At 36.3% G+C, this 22,700-nt stretch overlaps 1 protein-coding gene across 1 annotated transcript in view; it reads right to left on the reverse strand.

The window, feature by feature from the left end:
• Window positions 1–17,386, reverse strand: part of ZNF236 (zinc finger protein 236) — a 64,019-nt gene extending 46,633 nt beyond the window's left edge. The window contains exons 1-10 of the mRNA XM_063299027.1: window positions 17,302–17,386; window positions 14,090–14,226; window positions 13,259–13,423; window positions 11,764–11,942; window positions 9,024–9,148; window positions 7,335–7,507; window positions 5,880–6,026; window positions 4,450–4,521; window positions 1,023–1,187; window positions 19–244 (exon numbers count right to left, since the gene is read on the reverse strand). Coding sequence (XP_063155097.1) covers window positions 19–244; window positions 1,023–1,187; window positions 4,450–4,521; window positions 5,880–6,026; window positions 7,335–7,507; window positions 9,024–9,148; window positions 11,764–11,942; window positions 13,259–13,423; window positions 14,090–14,116 — 1,279 coding nt within the window. The 5' untranslated portion in view covers window positions 14,117–14,226; window positions 17,302–17,386. The remainder of the gene's footprint in view (window positions 1–18; window positions 245–1,022; window positions 1,188–4,449; window positions 4,522–5,879; window positions 6,027–7,334; window positions 7,508–9,023; window positions 9,149–11,763; window positions 11,943–13,258; window positions 13,424–14,089; window positions 14,227–17,301) is intronic.
• Window positions 17,387–22,700: the final 5,314 nt, after the last annotated feature.

Below are 22,700 nucleotides of genomic sequence, written 5' to 3' on the forward strand. Positions count from 1 at the left end.
TTAACCTTTCACTATTACCAGGTAAAAATGGGGATTTTTTCTTCAGAACCCTTTTCTCTTTTTTATCTACTTTCTCTGGATTGTCTCTCTCTTTAACTTGTTCCGTACTGTTGGAGTTGACTTGATGACCAGAGAGATTCTGAGCATCTGCGCTTTCTTCTGGACTTGGAGGAGTCTTCGTTTCACTACAGTCGGTGTTTGCTGAAACTGGGATTGAGGACAACCCGCTATTTTCCAAGGCTTGCTATGACAAACATAATGAATTAAACTGAGAGCAAGATTCATGTATAGCTTTCAAACAGACAAGTATACAATTTTTTTCCAGAAATGTCCATCTGGCTTGTTTCAACCTTTAAGTAAAAGTTTAATGCTCTATTTATATTCCAACAAAAGTAACAACAGTTGGCAAAAAAAAAAGAAAAAGAAGTCAAAGCTTAACTCCCAACACTTTCAACCCAGAAACAACTGGAAATTTGCTGAAACATTTATCTCTTCAACAACTCAGGGCAATGACTGGTTCATTCATGTTCCGATGCTCATTTTAAACTTCATTTTGTTACATAACATCATCGTTTGTAAGATATGTTTTCTCTACATTTTGCATTCTTATTAATGCTGAAAACTGCAGTTTCACAGGTTAGTATTTAAGAAAGCCTGAACCCATGGGAAGAAATGCCCAACAGTTCCCAGTGGCATTCCTGTAAGAAGACAAGCAGCAAGCAGCTAGCCCCTACATTTAGCTCTCTCACTGGAAAGACAGGCACAGGGCATCATATTTAGGTGAAGGGAAAAGCCATCATGGGCACTGAGTGCTTTCGTTCCTAAAACAATCACAGTCAGTACATACTCCTGTTTTCAGCCACCAGGAGCAGCCTGAATTTAGTGCACCTCTGCCAAAGCATTTACTGAATCCACAGGAGACAGAAATTAGCCCAGGAAGCTTTATTCCTTTCCTTCAAGTAAGGAGACTGCCATATGCTTAGCATACAGACGAGATGAGGATTCCAAACAGATTATCCTACCTGCAAAATATCTCTGTTGATCCCCACAGCCATACTGAGGTGCTGATTAGATTGCTGGGATTGATTATTTTCCACTGGCTCTGACAACTCAAGGAGTTGTTGAATGACATCAGTTACGGATTGCTGACCTTGATGTCCTGCACTTGAAGTTACTGGATTTTCTGCCTGTGGATAAGTCATAGATAGCTGTGAGTATACAAATGTAACTTGTAAATACATATTTTACTGGGCTTCTATACCACTCCACTCAGAAGACTCTGAGTGGCATATAGGAGTATAAGCCACTCAGAGTCTTCTGAGTGGAGTGGTATAGAAGCCCAGTAAAATATGTACATAAATAGCAAACAGCCAGAAACATAATTCTCTGTCAATAGAATAACTGACCCTTACTATCCTGGCACTGGAGTAAAAAATGCATTAAAAATAAACCCGTGTAAATTATTAAGCATTATTCATTTTTTGATCATGCCTCTACTGAGACTTCTCTTTATCCTCTAACACAGTGTAGTTGCCCAGCAATTAGTGTCCATTTTACTTCTTATGTAAATTTATATGGGACCTGCAGAAATATCGTTTGAAAGTCTTATTGTCTCTACAGTTTTTAAATATAAAGAACTGCCATTAATGTATACAACATACAACTAGCATTTTCATTTCTTGATCATTTTCTAGCATAGGAGGTAAGCTGCCGGAGTGCAGGTGCTTCTTTTACTGTTTTGGAAAACCAACACACCTAGCTTGTTTTTTAAAAATTAAGTCTAAATGACTTATACTGCCATCTGTCTCAAATCTGTATATAAGGATTTTCACAACTTTTAAACTCAGGGATGACTACATTCAGAATATGGCAAATTCTGTCATCTTCTTTCTAATAAGCTGAAAGCATCAGGTGTAACTATGTTTTAGTAAAGTCCGACCCATCTACAGTACATTCTTCCCAAACTACGTAAACTGTAAAGTAAGGCAAAATGAGCATAAAATAAATTATTATATGATTGCACTATTCTAGTACCTGATAAAATTGTTCTACCTATCTGTAAGGATTCATTTGCAAATATCCCTCTACGAATATAGAACCTGTCTGAAAGTTTTCATTCAGTCTGGTTTCTACTACAGTGCGGCTGAAGGCTGCTTTTAAACATTGCAACAGAGGCTACAGTGACTTCCATTTCAGCTTAGTTTGCACAAAATGGTAGCTAAAATAATCTGCTGGAGCATAATTGGAAAAATAGTATAACATTTTAAAATGTCTGTTTATGCAGCGGTATTGGAAATTGTGGGAAAGCTCAGAAAACGCTTATTATGAAAATAAGCAAAATATTGTGGGCTATTTTCAAAGAAAAATAGGCAAAATTGGAAAGAATTTGTTCAGAGCCAAGCATTGCTACAAGTAAATAATGCATAAGTAAGCAACAGGTTTGTTGGTGTTTTGAGAACAAGTTGGAAGAACTCCTTTAGACCTTGTGCAACCATAGAGCCTCTATGTTATTCGTTAAAGCATTCACTCATGATTTTTTATTGTAAGCCGCCCAGGGTCCCCCACTGGGGGAGAGGGGTGGTAATATAAATCAAATAAATAAATGTCAGTCAGTCAGTCAGTCAGTCATATTTTTAAAGCTTTTGTGTAAGTGTCACAAAGATTCTTAACCAATAAAATGGCTGATTCAGTGGTGGGTGCATACTACTACTGCAGTGAGCTCTTCCTGGGGCTGCCTTTGAAGACCACCTGGAAGCTACAGCTGGTAGATAATGTGATAAGCTGGTTACTGATAGGTGTCAACTGCCAGAAGTCTATTATACCTATGCTCGAGGTCCCACAGTGGTTGCTAATTAGCTTTCAAATGCAATTTGAAGTATTGGTTTTGTCCTGTAAAACCCCATATGCACTGTCACCAAGGTATCTCTAGGACTGTCTCCTCTAGCCAGAACCTACCCATTTGATGTCTACATAGTTGGAGAAGACACTGGTAACCATACACTTTCATGAAATGAAAGAGGGCTGAGGTGAGGAGACAATAGTTTTCCACCTCAGCACCAACATTATAGAACAGCCTCTCTTTAGATATTAGATTAAACCCCCACTGCAGTAGCCTTCCACAGAACAACAAAGACCCAAATGCTGCCTTGTTGTTGTGCTAAATTAAATGCTGGGCTGTTGGGCAATTATTATAGGATTTTTGTATTTAGAGATGTATTTAAATTATGAATCAATTTGTAGCAGGATATACAGTATGTTTTTATTATATTGTTTACTGCAGATGTTTTAATTTTTCTTAACTGAGGACATTTTCATGTTTATATTTATTGCGGATCTTTTACTGTTTTACATTATTATTTGTACCATCGATGTTTTAACTCTAAGTGCCATGAGTTGGAATGAAATTGGCAGCACACAAATTGATTAATAAGTGAACAAACTTCCCTTGGAACAGCAAATTCACAATTTTAAAGATTTCCTATACCCTGCATACTTTCTGGCTTTGTAGACAGCTCAGAAACTTCAGGTTCTACAGAATGTTGCCACAAGTGCTCTTTTGCTGAAGCATTCTGATTCCATTGTTGTCAAATAACAACAGTGAGTTTGTTAATACAGTATTCCACAACAGCTAATTAATTGCAGGAACCTACCTACCCGTGCTTGCACAGGGGACCTTTCACCTTTCACCTACCTTTAACCTATAACTTTAAAAATATATTCTAAGTGGGCTGATTAGATGTTCCCTAATGTGTTACTTTAACAGCTACCCTGTAATTTATTCATCTTCACAGTTCAACCGTTTTAGCTGCATAGGGCACTTTGTGAAAAAGTGAAAGCAGTAAGGCAAATTTTCTAAAAAAATCTGAGACATATAATACATTAAACCTTCTTGTAGACTACATATACTATTGATTTCATGCCTAATTTTAGGTTATTTTCAGGATCATTTTATTCCTTGCTGGTTCCAATGATTTCTGCTAGATAATCCATTTCTGGCCTTTCTAGAATTTTGGTATTCATATTGGTTATTACATTTGAAGTCCACATCCTTTTTTGAGCATGATACATGCCATGTTCTGCCATGTCGACTTCTACTGGATTGTATTTGACTCTTTTTTAAAGCAGGCATCCAGCAATGTCAGGAGTAGCCATGCTAATCTCCTCTTTGCTGCTAAATGGCAATGCAAGAGTGCTCAATACATACTCCAGTTATGAGGGAAGTTGGTGGATCACCCAGCATTCCTGAAAGCTACACAATATTATTCTTATTTGGTATCAGCAAATTCACAAATAATATCATAAAGACATTTAAAATTTCCCAAGGATAACTGCATGTCCTTGACACTATATGTGGAATATATGAAATATATGAAAAGTTCTGCAATGAGTCCCTTATGAGATTTTACAACTTTAATAACACCTCATTAAGTTAAGAAGCAGAGCACTCACATTTTTCCATTTGTTGTCAACAGGCTGCAATAAATTCACTGTTGTTAATGTTAATGGTTGAGCCACTGAATCCTATTTTAAGAAAAAAAAATATTAACCTACTTTAATATAACAAAACAAAACATGGTAATATAATGAACTGCAGAATTAGTTCCATTAGAACTGTGTTAGGGTAAACCTGCTGCAGTCCTGACAGAAAATAATTCTAGAGAATTTAATGTCTGAGATTATTGAATATTTATACATTAAAAAATGAAGAATCATTAGCATGCTCTTCTTTAAGACATAACTAATAAACGCCAATTTTTTGGAAAACCCAAATGATTTTTTCACATGTCTGTATTTCCAGTCAAAGAATACAAAGAGAATTTTTGTTTGCTTTTTTCTATGTCCTGATCACAAAGGCAAGAAACACAATAATGAAAAAGTTACCAGAATGCTGGAAGAGTGGAGTGGGGCTTTCAGGTGAGGTCAAACCAACCATTAAAGCAAAGTTAGCACATTTAAATGAATACTCTGCAAATACTTGCTGGGTCATGAAGAAGGTTTTAACTAAAGAAAAAATGTTCTTAAAACTCTGCTTTGTAAAAGCATTTATGAGCGATACCAAGAAAAATGAATGATTTCTCTAATATGAAAACAGTCTATTTGTGGACGTTAAGAGTAACTAGTATTTTGCAAGCTCATTGTGACTGTTCATGAGATTTAGCAGAAGGAAGTTTTGAAACTGCATTAACCACAGAATGTTCACAGAAATTTTTCTGACATTTTCCCCCTAGCACTTTGGGGCTACATGTGACTTCAACAATCAGTGAAGGGTGCTTTTTTTAAATAAAAGAAATTATAAAATTTCTGTACATTTATAAATGACATAAAAGTATACAGTATATTTAACTATTAAAATGATACAACAATTGTTCTTAAGAAATAAACATTCTGGATTTGGAAGAAAAAGTTTTGTTACAATTTCAGCAGAATGATACTCTAATTTTTAAAAAAATAGTTTAAAGACTGTCAGTGCTTTTAGAAAAACTAGCTTATCATCAAAGTTATTTTAAAGAATGACTCTTGTTGTTTGTTGACACAAGAATGATAAATATTCCTGCAGTATCTCATAGATTGGGAAATGTATTGTGATATAACCATCTGGAGAACAGCTTGTTTTATCATCTGGATCTAGTTGGACATAAACTCTGTTTTACAAGGCAAGATTACGAACTATTATAGTAAAAGATCTTACTTATTCCTCACTGAAGTAAACTGCTCAACAATCCTGTGTTCTTGCAAAACAATTCATTTCTTTTGAAGGTAAGAAATAAACAGTAAATTTTGTTCCACCTAGTCATATACAATGTAAATATCTCGTATGTGCACACGTGCACGCACGCACACAATCTAATGCAAGCAGGCAAATATAATATAAATGTTACCGTTGTAATATGAGCTGTTTCTGTAGTAGAGTTCGTTGTGTTTTGTGTGGCACTCATGTGCATCTTGCTGATATGAGTATTTAAGCTGCCTAAACTTTTGAAAATGCAACTACACTCTGTACAATTATACATAGGGCCATTCTTCACCTTTAGGAACAAAAGAAAGAACTCTTTATAAATATGTTACTACGTATTTTCTCATATATAAAATTATTATATAGATCATTATATAGGTACTTAATATGTGTTATTTTATTATAATTGTTTTTATTCTGCAAATAATTTTAATAAAATTAACCCTTTGGAAACAACTCTTTCATTCTTATCAGGATTGTCAAACATGCTGTGCTCAAAGGCAGAAGGGTTTGAAGAACCCTACCCATAAGCATATTGCATGGAACAGAAGCTAAACCTCAGCATTGAAATATCTACTTCATTCTTATCCTGAGATCTAGCAATCAGAAAAAGACTTATTGTGGGAATGGAAAAATTCAGAGTCCAGAAATTTCCATGGGCATCATACTGCAAGTTCTATGCCTTTTGGGCACATGCAACATCACAGCATACATAGAAAAGGGGTGGGGCATATTCTGGCAGGCTGTCCATCAAGCAAACTCTTCACTTACCTAGCCATATGTAGGAGCACCCAAAGAAGACACATAGCAACAACAGACAAGAAAGGTATAGGGAAATGTCAGAAGTAAAAAGCATGTCCAGCTAGCCCTCATTTAGCGACCACAATTGGGACTGGCAACTTGGTTGATAAGCAAAGCGGTTGCTAAGTGAAACCACGACTGTGCTTATGATTTTACTTCGGCTTTCCTTTGTTTTACAGACCTGAGAAGGTCGTCAATTCAAGGATTGATTGCAAAGTTACTTCTTCATCACAGTTGTAACTGTGAATGGTTGCTGTACGAGGCAGCCGCTAAACAAGAACTACCTGTACAGTGAAATCTTGATTAGATGGACCCACATTAAATGGAATTTGGAAGCAACAGGTTAAATTTGTGTTCAGATTTCACTTCCAAAATAATGGACAAGCCAGCTATAGAAATCAAATAAATAAATAAATATTGCATAATGCAAATAACATAAATTGACACAAATCCCATAAAACATCAATTATGTAATGATACAAACGTTGTACAAATAAGAACATCTAGATTTAACAGGCTTTTGGATTTAGCGGACAGCCTTCCACCCCAAACAAGAAAAGTTTTATTGTATCAGAGAAGAGCATTCCTTCCTCTTTTCACTTTAATTTAATTACTGTACTATTGTTTGCTTTCCCACAGAAACATCTATTTATGCATAGAAAAGAATGTAGTGTAATATTCAAATTAGTATTAGACCACATTATGATTGCTTGAAAAATTCTGGAAACCCAGAATGTTAATAACAAATTAAAACATAAAATACATTTCCAAATCACTGAAATCAACTTTTTTTATTTACCTCTGAATGTACTCTCTGAACATGTGATTGAAGATTGCCTTTCTGAGAAAAGGCTGCAGGGCAAAAGGCACAGGCATGTGGTTTTTCACCAGTGTGTTTGATCATATGGGTTTGCAATGCACCTTTCTGATTAAAAGCCTTTCCACATTCACTACACTTAAATGGTCTTTCACCTAAAAACAATGCACATATAAAACAAAGAAATACTTTCTCATCAATAAACAGCAGCATCAGAGAAATGAAAAAAAAATCTCTAAAAAATTTGTATAGTTAAAGAATAGTTTATTTATTCATTTTCTATCCCGCCTTTATTATTTTTATAAATAACTCAAGGCGGGGAACATACCTATTACTCTGCACTCCTATTTTCCCCACAACAACAACCCTATGAGGTGAGTTGGGCTGAGAGAGAGTGACTGGCCCAAGGTCACCCAGCTGGCTTTCATGCTTAAGTTGGGACTAGAACTCACAGTCTCCTGGTCTGTAGCCCATTGCCTTAACCACTAGACCAAACTGGCTCTTAAATCAATATACAATGATTTAAGCTACAAACTCAACAGATTACTTTCATCCTATAACATAATAATGGCTGTTGATAGAGGCGAAGTTGTCCAGATTTATGCCAAGAACTGAACTTTAGATTGCCTGACTTTTTTTTTTTTTTGATGGAAAATGTGGGTTGTAGACACATATCATGGACCCATTCATCCCTCTGGTGGGTGGAGCTTTGTTCACCAGCAACCTTTGAATGCAGTCCCTATGCAAACTGATAGAGACAGTTTGCACAGAGCTGATTAGGGAGGACATACATGGGAAAATTCAGCAATCTGGGATTGCTGAGAAGTTAATCAAGTTATTTTCTGATTTCTTTCAACAACTGGATTTTTTGTGATGACTGAGATTTTTCATTTTTTTTCTCATACTTTAACATTCTTGTAAAATGTCTTACTGTCTGGTTACCAAATTTCATAAAAATATATATTGGGGAAAAAAGGCAAAAACGGCAAAAACATTTTGACTGTGAAGGATTTGTAGAAATTAAACTTTCTTAGAATATCCTTACCGATAAATTCAAAAAATAAATACACCACAAACACTAAAAATTATTGCATTGCTTAAATGTATATTTGTCACAGTGTAGAATATACTTACAATTTTGAAAAATGAAATGCTGATTTCTTGCACAACATAATTGTGAAGCAGACAAAAAGCCAGGGGTTGGTATAGACAAAATTCCCATTGCCCCTGTTCTCTCTGTATTGAAAGTGAACATCTGTAGTAGGAAGCTTTTTTTATTGTGTAAGCTCTCCATATAAGATTGAATCCTGACCACAGAGGGTTTCCACAAACAGATGAGGCTCACTGAAGGGGGAAATGAATAATGGGATGCATTTTTGATATAGCACGCCCACATTATTCTCATCTGCCCTGAGGATAACTCAGATTGCCTAAAGTGGTAAGATGTGGATATCATTTTTTAATAAAATGTATCCCAGACCATTTTTATGCTTTCATTTTTATGAAGAGCTAGCAAGGCATTACATGATTTTAAAAATCTAATTACCCTATTTAACTAAAAGATTATAATAAAACAAAAGTAGATATAGATGTAGATATTGCAAAAAAACCAGGATCTCATAGGTCTACTAACAAGTTCAAACATACGTTTGATGGATTTATTCACCTTACCTGTGTGTATTCGAACATGTCGTGTTAACTGACTTGGTTTTTGGAAAGTCTTTCCACAGTGTGGACATGAATATGTAAACCCACTTCGGTCAATATTTCTATTATATGACTTGGTATTTGATACCCTATGAACATAAAAACAATGAAATGTTAAAATTATTTTAACCATATAGTCATCAACTGATCATAAAATAAATTACTTTTCTCATTGTTTCCACTATCAACAATATACAAAATTACAGTTAAGAATTTTATTCAGGTATTCAGTAAAATAGGTGCTTTGCTGATAGCAACATAGTATACTCACGATTATTCACTCAACATTTTATTCTAATAAGCATTATATGCTACATTGATAACAAAGAGCAACAAATGCCACACTATTAGTGCCAAAACAGGGATCATCTTAATTCTTCTCCTTTATTTTTTCTACAGATGCCAGAAAGCAGGAACTATTTAGGACTGCAGTTACATTTATAATTGATAAAAAAATGTTCTAAATTAATTTTTAAAACTGCAGATAACAAACACCATATTAAAACAGGAATTCTCCCACCTCTGACACAAGTGGAGCACCTTGACTAAGGTTATGCTTCTGATACATGTGCATTAGCAAAAAAACCAAATGCATATTTAACCAATAAATTAGTTGATTAATCAATTAAAATTCACATGATTAATTCATTAAAATGTCTTTAAATCAAAGTTGCAGCCCTTGTTGAAATGCATGCAGTGGAACTGAGTTCAGAGACAGTGTCAGTCCTTGACAGAAAGAAGAAATGCTATCTATATGAGATAAAGGCTATGGAACTTGCTACATGAAAATGGGAGACTGGTTCTGAGCCAATTTTTCACACACAGAAAAGGAAAAAAAGGTAGGGATGGGAGATCACACATAATAAACCACTGAGCATATGGGCTCCACATGGACATTGTTTGTCCACATACCATTATTTGCCTGCTGTAGGAAAGGGGTTTGCGCTGCTCCTCTACCTCACGAATTGACGTGCTGTCCCGGCGAATGCATGAACCGGGCCTAAGAGTGTAAGTAAGGTATCTAAATTGCAATTGACCTTTGCAGGAAACTTTCTCAGTTTCATAAATTCATACTTTAAACTGAAATATGTATTACTGACAGCTCCTCACTCCACTAAATGCTAGGAAGTTAATTGGCTTCCAAATTTCTTATCCTTTGTTATGGAAAAAGTTTTTACTGACTGAGGACAGATTGCAATCTGAAATTGATGTATTCTTTACATATCCTTCATTTCCTGTTCTAATATAAGCAAGACAATATATATCCTCCGAAATCTGGGGGTAGCAAGCTCTCAACTCTGCTTCCTGCCAGTATGTGATGTAAGATGTTACATGATGCTCGCAAAAATTGCTCCTAGAATGCAAACCTTGCTAGAGACACTATGAGCAATGGTTGGTGACAAATGAAGATTACTTGCTTGCATAAGTGATGCTATTCTTATTGCCTTAATACTTGGGCAGTTGCAGTAGCAGGCAAGCACTAGAGGGGATGTAAGTCACCTATTAATATGAGCAGATGACATACAGTACAAATGCTGGTAGATAAAGAGGCAGGTGCTGGCTGGCTGTGCTGACTGGGTTACTTCCCATGTAACCCCTCCCATATAACCCTTATGACCTGTGTCATAAGATGTAACGTTTAAATCAGGAATGGGCAATTCACAGCCAACAAGCCTGAGACAGTCCCTCTGAAATTCAGCAGCAAAATACTGAACTTCACCAGCTTAAATATTAGTTTAAAAAGGGAAAGATAAGGATAAAATGGGAGAACAAACCTTTGGAGAAGGGGACATTCCTAACTCCCCACTTAAAAGTCATCAACCCCCTCCCCAAATTACACAAAAAGGAGGTGGGGGCTGAAAATGTTAAATCCCAGTCCCTTTGTAATGTTACATCACTGTTTGATTGGAAGACTGAATTTGAGTCCCCATCTGAAAAAAACATTGCCAATGTCTGATTGAAAGTTAGCTTGGCTTAGATTGCATTGACTGACAACTTAAGCAGGAGGAGAACAAATGGAACAGATAGTCAAGAAGCTTTAAAACAGGCCCCCTTCGCTTGTACTGATGGTTTATTGTAAAAATAGGTGAGAATGAGCATGGCAGTGATTCTCTTCAACATGAGTATACACTCATACTTCTTACAAGCATACACTTAATTCCTTTGATTCCTCCACTTACATAAAGGATGTATCATAAACATACATTTGCTACATTACCAGCAGCATCAGGTCAATACATACACTTTCAGTATGGAATTACTGCGTATATTGCGATGGGCTTTATGCTGCTTAAGTCCTAACAAGCCAGACTACTAATTAAAAATAACACTGTGTTATTAAGAGTACACTCTTATGTGGATCTTCCTTCATTTCTTCTGAATTAGTCTTGCTAGTTACAAGTCTTCAACCAATGCTCTGAAATACAACTTTCTCCTATATTCCACTGAGAGTTTAAGTTATGTATAAAACCACACCAGCTTAATAAATGTGGATTCTCAGGAACTCCATCTATTGATAAATACTCTATTATACTGTGTGAGCTCTCCAATGTAGGACTCAGGTACGAAATCTGTGTTCCCCCTCCCCCGCCCGTTAAAGATCATCCAATGGTGTTTCTGAGACTGACACATTATAGTAGGTCAACCAGAAGAGTTTATGATCATTTAACCTTCTTGTGAACCTATGTAAATAAACCATTTTCACCTTATTTTGTAGTGAGTTTTCATGTGTTCCTTTAATTGGGAAGCAGTTTCAACCTCTTTCTTACAGGTTTTACAGATATGGGTCTTGCTTCCAGACAGCTCTTGGCGATGTTCTTCCATATGAAGGGCCAACTGGCTCTGCAAAGTAAACTCATCTCCACATTCCGAACAGATGAGATTCTGTAAAGGTAATGTTAGCTTGATTATTTTCTGGAAGTGTCTAAGTGTATTTTATGACATTTAAGAAGCTGAACAATTAAAAAGAAAAAACCAATAAAAAAACCAAAGGACTTATAAATAGATTTATGGAATCTTTTCTTAGCCCATGACCAATACCAAACTATGGCCAAGTAGATGCAGAAGTTCATTACCGGATATTATAAAGCAACTGTGTAAAATCTTCTTAAAGCTACAGTAAGTGCAGCACTGATATAAGATCAAACGGATCACATGATTTACCCAATTATGCTTTAGCCAGGGATGTACTTTTCAAACTAACTTACAAAATTCAGGCACGTGTGAAATCAGCATCTAAAGGAAAATTCACAGACTGATTTCACACTTGAATTTTCTGAGTCTTGGCAGTTTAAATATATAAAAATATGCTTTTAGATATGTAGTGTGGGAGAGAATATAATTTTCAGTATGTATGGTAGCTTGCCATTATTTCTGAATTTGAAAACTGTTGCCTACATTTGCCCTCATAATAGCCATTCTGATGCCATCCTGAAAATGTACTTTCAAACCTAATGTTGTAGATAAATGCAAATCACAAATATGCCAATTTGAATCTTAGTTCTAAATGGGAACTAACTGAACTGGCAAATAGAGGGAGAAAACGTAGAGGCAGTGAAAGACTTCGTATTTCTAGGTGCAAAGATTACTGCAGATGCTGACTGCAGACAGGAAATCAGAAGACGTTTAATCCTTGGGAGAGAGCAATGACAAATCTCGATAAAATAGTTAAGAGCAGAGACATCACACTGACAATAAAGGTCCACATAGTTAAAGCAATGGTATTCCCAGTAGTAACATATGGCTGGGGTGTTGATGACCGACAGGAAGCTCTGGCGTGGGCTGGTCCATGAAGTCATGAAGAGTCGGAAGCGACTGAATGAATATACAACAAAAACTGAACTGGAGCATATGAAGGGAAAAAGCAGCTAATAGTTACATAGTTAGGGTTAAACCAAAAGCTATTTGATACAGAGACAGAAGTTTTAGCTCTGTTTATAATATTATGATCCTGAAATGCTTTTGATGTAAGACAGAAGAAAAGCTACGCATACTGTTTGGAAGTAAGTCCTATTAAATTTATTTAAGAATAAATTGAAACTCAGTAAAATAAAATGTTTAGTTCCTTATTAAGATTAGAAGAAGATGTATAGCCTTTTTTTCTACGTAATAGTAAGAACCAATTTAAGGACTATGTCAAAACAGATACACTAACTTTAAATGTTGATATTGTATACATGTTCAAAAATAAATGTAATTACCTCTTCCTTTTCATGAAGCATAATATGAGCTTTAAGACTAGCCACTCTTGAGAATTTTTTGTTGCAAACAGGACACATAGGATCTTCCCCATTGTGGGTACATTTATGCAATGTAAGATTGAACTCAACATTAAACGACATTGGACACTGGTCACACTGATGAGGCTATTTGTGAAAAAGAAAAGAGAAATAATATTTAAATTGAATAGGCCCATGGAAGAGGGAATACAAAGTAATTATTCAAAACTCTCCTGGAAATTATGTCATCCCTGACAGTGCAGTGTGTTTCTATGTATATATACAAACATGTTTTATAAGCCATCTGCATGTACAGACCCTGAAGTCCAAATGAAACAATCCCCATTATCAAACGTTTTTCTGTAATGTAACTAAGCTTTAAATATTTCCTTTTAAAAATATTATTATAATCTCAGATTTCTAATTTCCAGTATAATTTTTAGAACAAATATATTAATGTTTTATAATCCTTATAAATTGTTTATAGGTAGAGAAAAATTTTTTAGACAAAGTTTAGGTTTATACTACATTGTTTCTTAGCTTATCAAAACACTTAAACAATAGTACAATAGCTAAGAGCTTGTTATTGTTAAAATTGGAACGATAAAACATCCATATAAAATGAGTTTCTTTTCTGTTTTTCTGGAATACGTATAAGGGGAAGGATAAAGAAAAATTCTGCATACCAAATCCTTTGCAAAATTAAGAATCTTGAAATTTGTTTCATGAAGAAATTGGACAAAATATTTATGCATACCTTCTTCTTCATCCATTTTTTCATCCATTTTTTTCCAAATTAAGTGAGATACATACCTTGTCATTTTGCTCATGATCCCTCATGTGGCGCCAAAACTGTGTGTCTTTTGAAAAAGACCAAAAGTTTCACACTTACAGAAGTCTGATATCTGCCAGAGATAACTATTATTTTGTATTCAGTGTTAGAACACCATCTACAAAAAAGGACAGAAGTGTTTTAATGGAATTATACTTTTTTTTTAAAATAATTGTGCCTATCAAAAATTCTCCATGGCCATTTGCATGGTTCTACTCTCTTGTTTTTCCCCCCTTTTTAAGGAAGGTACACATGGCTGAAATAGTTTAAAATGATTTATTGTTATTTCTTTGTTAGATTTCTATCCTGCCTTTACTTCATATTTTACCACAACAACCCTGTAGGCTGAGAAGTTGAGGCTGTCTCAAAGTCAGTCAATGAGCTTCTCCGACTGAGTATGGACTTGAACTTGGGTGTCCCAACACTTTAATTACCATGTCAGTATTAGTTAAAAAGACCAAGAAAACCTTTAATTTTTTTACTTTTAAATATTAAATTTAAAAAATCAGGGAAACTAATGATAAAAAGTTACAGTATTCTAATCACTTCTTCTATTATAGTCATTTAAGTAAGTGTTGCAAGGAAATATCCTACATGGAAAGGTCTAAAGTTGTAAAGGCCAAGAACAAAAATTAAGAACATCTCCTTTTTTTTAGCTGAAAATTAATAATTAAGAGGGCACTGAAAAAAAAAACTAGGAAACATTTTATCTTATTGAATGAAATAAATAATTTAAAAGACATTTTTACTTAATATCTGAGTAGGAGATTGGACATTACCTGAATATATCACTAGCATTATAATTCTAGAATTGAGGTATGATACATAATATATAGTGTTAAAAAGAATGCTCATCTTTCTCTATCTCTCTCTGTATGTATGTGTAATAATAAATTAAGTTTCCAGTATTTTCATATCTCTAAAGATTGTGAAACCTTATAATTTAACTACTGCACTGCAAATAAGCTAAAATTTAAAAACAATCTGCACGTTCAATTTAATTTAAATGAAATGCAGTGCTAAATTAGGCACACAAAGGCTTATTAAATTTATATTAGACGTGGTAACAGGATTCAATTAAGAAATAACAATGACATAGTTCCATTATCAACATTAATTAATTATTCAAATGGTAAATATTCACACAAAACTAACAGTTCCCAGCTTTTAATTCCAAATCCAAAATTAGTGTAATAGGCATTGATATAGGTCCTTCCACGTCTACAACAATAGTTACTGGGTTCATATGCATGCTAGTTTAGCCACAGTTTCCTGAATAAATTGCAACTGACTAACGTAATTCATTAAGTTCTCAAAACGCAACTGCAGGATTCAAAATTTTGAGGGCAGGGCTTTACCATCATGCAAAGTATTAAGAAGCTTTTTTAGTCTTTTCAAATTGGAGAATAACTGATTTACTAAGTACTACTAATTGAAACTTGAAGTAGGCAGCTTGGTGCTGTCCAAATGTTTTGAGCAACATCTAACAGGACAACAATTTGCCTACTTATCACAATATTGACAATGAGATATTTTAAGGAAGAAATGTTTTTTGTCATAAGTTTTTACAACACTTGATTTTAATCAGAGCAGAGTAAATGCAAGGCAAAAATTAAAAACAAACCCCTTCTCTATTACAAAACTATAGCAACATGATTCACTTATACTGGACTACTATGCCCACTGGGTAAACCAGGAACTGGAATACATTTTGGATTCTAATAAAATAGTACACTCTTTAAAGCCAGATTTAAGGAAATAATTTAATTGTAAATCGGGAAAATACATACAGAAATCAGGGTAAGTTAGAATTATTCTGGCATCTTATCTTGACAATTAGGGCTCTTCAAGTAATTTGAACTGAAACTAGCACCAGCCCCAGTGTGGGTTAGAAATGTCATATACCCACTGTCTGAATGTGATCCTATATGAGCACATAGGGAAATGTATGCTCACTGATAAGGCATTGTTATAATGCATCCAGCAAGTGGCTATCCAAACTTTTCTCTACCTGAGCATTCTCTGCTCGTATTTCAGATGATCCACACCAGTCCACACTATCAGAATTGTTAAGTCAAAGGAAAAGCAACTTTTTACACATATTCTGTTTGCAGATACTTTCAATTGGAAATGGAGACTGGAGGGAAGAGAGAACAGTATATGAACAAATAGCAAACAGAGTTTGTGAGATTAGTATGTGTCTTGATGAAGCTCCAGACTAGAGCCAATGTATATCTACAGATCTGTTGTTTGAGGTATCAGCTGCCAACTGGAGTACTATGGTGCATCACAACAGAGTAAGAGATGGAGAAGGCTATTGCAGAGGGGATTAAAGCAGTATATAGGCTCTGATTGGATTGCAGCTGTCCAATTTTATATTTCTCCCCTTTGTTCTAACTGGAAACAATTCAAAGAATAGATGTTAGGACTGAGTTTAATATAGTTCCACCAGCAACTGATTCCAAACTATTTAAAGAAAATCTGGGGAAAAGAGACTGATGGTAGTGGGAAGGAAATAAAGGAGAATCTTCCATATTTACAGTATTTTGGGGGGGGGGGGAGCAAAGTGGGAGGATTTAGGAAAACGGCTTGGTTAATCAATTTCAGATGTGGGCCATCCAGTGACCCTAGAAGTTTACAAGGAAGAGGGAAAAAGTGTATCGTGGATTCCTAGCTTCTGGTAGTCAGATAAAATTCCGGGCCGTACTTTAATCACGATGGATCAGATGCCAGGTAGAAAGCTGCTGGTTTAGAGACTAGCAGAGCGTCCCGGCTGCGAAACTGTCGGGGATGGGAGTTTGATCCCCGTTTGCTTTCTTCTCTACAAGTGGGCCAAAAGCAGGCCCAACCAGGAAGCGGTAGGAACCAACTCGGCAAGGGAGTGGGTGTTGTGGCTCGTTCACTTTCTCCGTAGCCGAAGTAGGCTATTTATTTCTCTGCCTTCTCACACTCAAAGAACTCTTCCGTCTACCCGGCCGCCCTCCTACGCAGCTCTGCAACCGGACTCTCTAACTGCACTGTCCCAGTTACTGGCCGCAGTCACCAGAAGAAGACAAGGGGTAGCCCTCCCTCCTTCCCCCGCTCAAGCAAGGAAACACGGAAACCGCCATCCTCGCCCATCTCGTAAAGAAAGAAGCGGACGGGAATGCCACCCCCCGCTCCGAAAACAGAATCCAAATACATTTCTACCTACCGCCGGAAGCGCAGCTGGCGGCGGAGCAAGGAAGAGGGACGGACGGTACCTACCGCCGGAAGCGCGGCTGGGAGGGTAGAAGAGGGAACGGACCCAGAGAGGAGGAAGGGGAGGGAAAGGAGGCGGGGAAGTTTCTCCGGGCGGAGAGCCCACGTGACCCGGCACGAGGCGAGCGTGGCTCGCGAGCCGAGGAGGAAGAGGCGGGGTAGCGAGTGAGGAGGAGAGGGGGTCGCAGATTTACGAAGGGGAAGGAAGAAGCCTTCCTCGGCCTGGTGCTCTCCGAGAGAGTGGCGATTACAGCCCCCTCCCCGTAGGGAATTTTGGGAGTTGTAGTTCCACTTATCTGGAAGGCTGGTTCCGCCCATCCTGAGAATCAGGCTGACAAAGAATGTCCCGGGGTCTGTCACGAAGTAGCCCAGCTGGCGAATCTTCCATCATTCTTGTTTGACTTTTGACACCAAGACTAGAAAGAACCTTTGCCTAGCGATACGGCAAAAACTGTATGCAGAACTCTGAATAAGCTGTTTCAACAGGTTCAGTGGAAAATGGGGAATGTACAGTAAAGGTTTTGTCATTAGTTGTGCTGTGAGTTACTGATATCGCATGAAGAGTTTTCTTTTCATATCCTTTTCTCTTTGGGATGAGATTGTTTCATAGCTTCTTTGTGTTGCAGGTGTAATGGTCAACAAGCAGTTGTCCCTGGTTAGTTTCTTGATTAGTACAGCAGTTTCCTGTGTGTCAATACACTGCAAGTACTTCCAAGTTGGTGGGATCAGTCAACAGAAAATTGACTATGAAACTAGCTCTAGAATGGCCATCCAAGTTCACATAGAATAGGGGGAGGATGGGTGTAGAGTACTGGCAAAAACATGCCAAAATTGACCTGTACTTTCCTTAATATTGCAGAGAATGTGGCATGAGTGCAATTAAGGCTGGTAAATTGGTCTGCACTTTTTCTATTTTTCTAAAACACTTTCTGTGAAAAACTTGATTAACCAAAGGCTTGATGGAGAGCAGAAATCAGTATGAGCCCTTTAGTGATGACCATGACCGAGGGAAGATTGTGATAGAATATTAGAGGGGTCAGTGGTAAAGAATATAAAATAACAAATTACATGAAAGAAAAAAAGTACATTACCTGTCAACGAAACTAAGAGAGAGGGGAAGAATGTAATAGACCTGAGTGGTCTGGTCTTGTGCAGTGGCAAAAAGTATTAATTGATGTAATCGATGTGTGTGCATATGAAAATAGGATGCCATAGGTTGTGATTATTGCATGTTAAGCTCCAATAAATGGTGATAATAGAAGAACCACACATGAGTTTTGAGGTATACAAAATATACATTCCATATTATTGCAATCAATGTGTGTAAAATATTCTATTAGGTGGCATAGAATCCAAGATTAAGGCTTGGAAGAACCTTGAAAATAATTTAATCCAACCCTTTGTTCAGTGCATAAATTCACTATTATAATATCCCCAGCAGATGGCCAAATATTTAAACACCTCAGCAAAGGAAAGCACCGTCTCCCAAAGCAGTGTGTTCCATTGTTGTACAGCTTTTAATGTTAGAGATTTTTTTTCCTGATGTTCAACCAATCTATAGTTTCCAGAATGGATGAAAGGGAACAAGATGAGATAATGTAGAAAAAGTGATTTAAGCCAGCTGGAGACCTAAGAATTAATTAGAGTTGTGACTGTTGTGTAGCAGCTTTGAAAAAGATCCCCCCTCCCCCCACTCCCAGAATGTTTAAGCACCAGGTATTCATGCAAACAAAAAAATATAAATCCAAAAGCACAATTGTTTTCATTATGATGGATTGAGAGAAGAGTAGATCTTGTGGAAAAGATGGACATAGAAGGGAAAAAAGGGAATAAAAGAAAGACTGTAAGAAAGAAAAGTAAGAGCTTTGTATGAAAAAGTAGTACCAGATAACCTCCCAACACAATGAAAAAAATGGACATGAAGAATCATGTGGATGTTGCTGAGAATATAGTGAAAACAATTATTTTGACCAGTGACATAGAAGTGAATAGAGTTATGCTAACAGAGGGTATGAAAAAGGATGGTTTAGGGAAAGAGTTTTCAGGTGAGAAAATGCTTATAAGAATGATTAGTGAGTAAATGAGGGTGAGAGAAAGACACTGTACAGTGTATATTGAGAGAAAAGGATAGCTGCAAAGAATAGGAATGGTTAAGATTAAAAGAGAAAATGCAGATCAAGTTTGATAGAAATAAAAAGTGGGTAAAGAGGCCTAAACCAGGAACTCTTAACAAAGTGAATACAATTAAATAGAAAATTATTTAGGATGAAACAGAGGTGAGGGAATGCTGGAAGGAGGATTTTAGTAATTTGTATGGGAATATCAGTGATATGTCAAAGAATGGAAGTGGAATGAATGCTATAAACAGTGTTCAAGGAAAAATTAATGAAAAGGAAGACATGAATCTTGTAACAACATTGAAAAATGTTAAGTCTGCAGGTATAGATAGTACAACTGAGGAAATGTCCAAAGGTAGTTATGATTTGTTTAAGGAGTGGCCATACAACTTATGTAATATTTGTGTGAAAACTCTGCACTTGGGCTGGACTGTTGGAAGCATATTATTGGTATTTCTCTTTACAAAGGAAAAGGTGACAAGAGCGAATAAAAAAACACAGGTGGTTTAGTTCCTTACATCTGGAAATATATTTAGTAGAATTCTGAATGAAATAATGCAAGATATGACAGTGAGTAAAATTTGGGAAGTGCAGTGCAGCTTCATATTGGGCAGAGAGAGACTAGATTTTTGCTTTTGAGCAGATCATTGAGAAATGTATGATGTGAAAGTTTATTGTATGCTTCTTGTGTGTGGACAGGCTTAAATTATGGGATGTTGGGCACAAATATAGGGTTAAAATGTGCTTAACGCAATACAAGCAGAATACAATGGAAGTAAACCATATGCGAGAATAAATGCTTAGCAAATGTTCAAAGTTGAACAGGGAGTAAAAGAAAGAAAATAACCCCTTGGTTATTTTATGTTCTTACAGAAAATGTATATGGTTTGCTTGTAATGACAATAGAGTTGCATTGGTTGGGAATGTGAGCATACAAGTACATCTGTTATTGATTGATAATCTAAATGATTTTCAGCAAATGTTACATGATGCAATAATTAATGTATCAAAGACCAAGTTAGGGAAATGGAGTGAATAATTAAAAGTTGATGAACTTGGGCACCTTGGTAGAATGTTTAGTAAAAAATGGGAAAATTGAGAAATTTTGAGATATGCAAATATGGGTAGCAATGTAGTAGGCTGTATGTAGTCTATTGCAAGGAATGAATTTCGAAAGAACTGAAAAGAGGATCTTCTGTCTACTTTGTTATACGGGTGGTAATTAAATTTGAATAATAAATAAATATGGAAATGCGAGTTGGTATGTCAAGAATGCACTGGGAAAGGGGAACTTAAGTGTGTGTGGTAAATTGGGTCAAGAATGAGGGTAGGCTGAATAAAAAAAAGATTGAACAATACAAAAGAAGTGATTTGGTCATAAACAGAGCAAACAAATGAAGATTGAATCACAAAACAAATAATATGGAAGTGTGAGTAGACTGAGAGGAAGGGGGAGACTAAGGAAGTAGTGGTTGAACTGATTTGATGAGAACCTCAGAAAGAGAAGAGAAGTTGAAAGAACAAAAGGTATTATATGGTGTATGTATGTTGTGGAAGCAAGAATAGTTTGCAAGGATAGAAAGTGGTGAAGAGGTATAATGAATGGTGTTAGTGTAAACTAAATTTAGCTGTATTATTATTTCCTCCTCCTCCATCTCATGCCTTTAATTTTTTGGCTTAGAATTTCTTATTCCATTTATGTGCTTTGTATAATTTTCCTTATCCCAAAATAGAATAATATGGCATGTATGTATAATTTCATTCTCACTGTGTGCTAGCAATGTGCAAATTAATTCCTAATAGATGTTCTAATTTGGGTTTTTCCAAGCACATACATGATTCTTTTTTACTCTTATTTGCATGACACATTCATGGATAACCATGATTTGTACATTAACCCAGTCATTTGGGTTCACATGACATAGAACCATAAATTAATTACCTGGCTCAGTTTAAAAGTTTGTGGTGCTTTTTATTTATCCAAGAACTCAATGTGACATATATAGCAATCTCATCACCATTTTTTCCCTCACAGAGTGAGTTTCTTATTACTTATCTCATTTGGCAGCTGCTTGGTATTTTCTTTGGATCTGTGAAGGTAGCCATTTCTTTTCCTTTTCTTCCTTGCCTCGTGATGTTTGTACGATTCATTAATTGTGGAGAAACAGAAGAATGAGTATACTACTGGGATAGTATGAATGAAAGGAAAGCCTGTATGGAAATAACATATCAACATTACAAAAATAAAAGCCCAAACAAAAGGCTCTAGAGGTATAAGTTACCAGAAAATAACAAAAAGGGGGAAGAATATTGGCAGATGCAAAAACTACCAATAAGAATTTAAGAGGAGGGAAGAAATAAGCATATGCTGTCTTCTTGTACTAAATAAAATGATTTCGAAATGGGAGTGTCATGAGCTTTTATTTTTCTCTATTTTTTGTTATTTATACTTTCCAAATATAAAGTTCTTATGACTAAACAATCACAAAAATGTTTAATATAGAAAATTCATTACAGCAGATGTACATTCAGCACATCAAATAAATACCAACTTATGCGCTGCGGGTTAAACCGCTGAGCTGTCGATCGGAAGGTCGGCGGTTCGAAACCGCGCGGCGGGGTGAGCTCCCGCTGCTCGTCCCAGCTCCTGCACACCAAGCAGTTCGAAAACATGCAAATGTGAGTAGATTAATTGGTACCGCTTCGGCGGGAAGGTAACGGCGTTCCGTGAGTCATGCTGGCCACATGACCCGGAAGTGTCCTATGGACAACGCCGGCTCCAAGGCTTTGAAACGGAGATGAGCACCGCCCCCTAGAGTCGGACACGACTGGACTTTACGTCAAGGGAAACCTTTACCTTTACCTTATGAACTGTACCATCAACTACTTCCACTGAAGGAAGTATAATAGCAAAGAGGTCAGTTAAAATGTTGCACTGAAGGGATTAAGTATAAGCGACAGAAAGGAGTAGCTGTCTTCTAAGAATATGTCTTTAGGCCTCATCTTTGAGTGAACTAATGCATGATAATGAATAGCAAGTCAAACTGCTGCACCTGGATCTGTAGCTGGAGCCACTGGTAGAAGTTTCTTTTTGCCACTTGTGCGTTTGTAGATGGTAACAAATGCTGGATCATCCACGAACTATGTACCTGGGTCTTAAGAGAAATTGGAACCCAACAAGGACCCCATCACTATCCATACTTCATAGCTCAGAAAGCTTCTGTCATACATAGAT

Source organism: Candoia aspera, chromosome 3 (assembly GCF_035149785.1).
Source record: "Candoia aspera isolate rCanAsp1 chromosome 3, rCanAsp1.hap2, whole genome shotgun sequence".
NCBI classification, from domain to species: Eukaryota; Metazoa; Chordata; class Lepidosauria; order Squamata; family Boidae; genus Candoia; species Candoia aspera.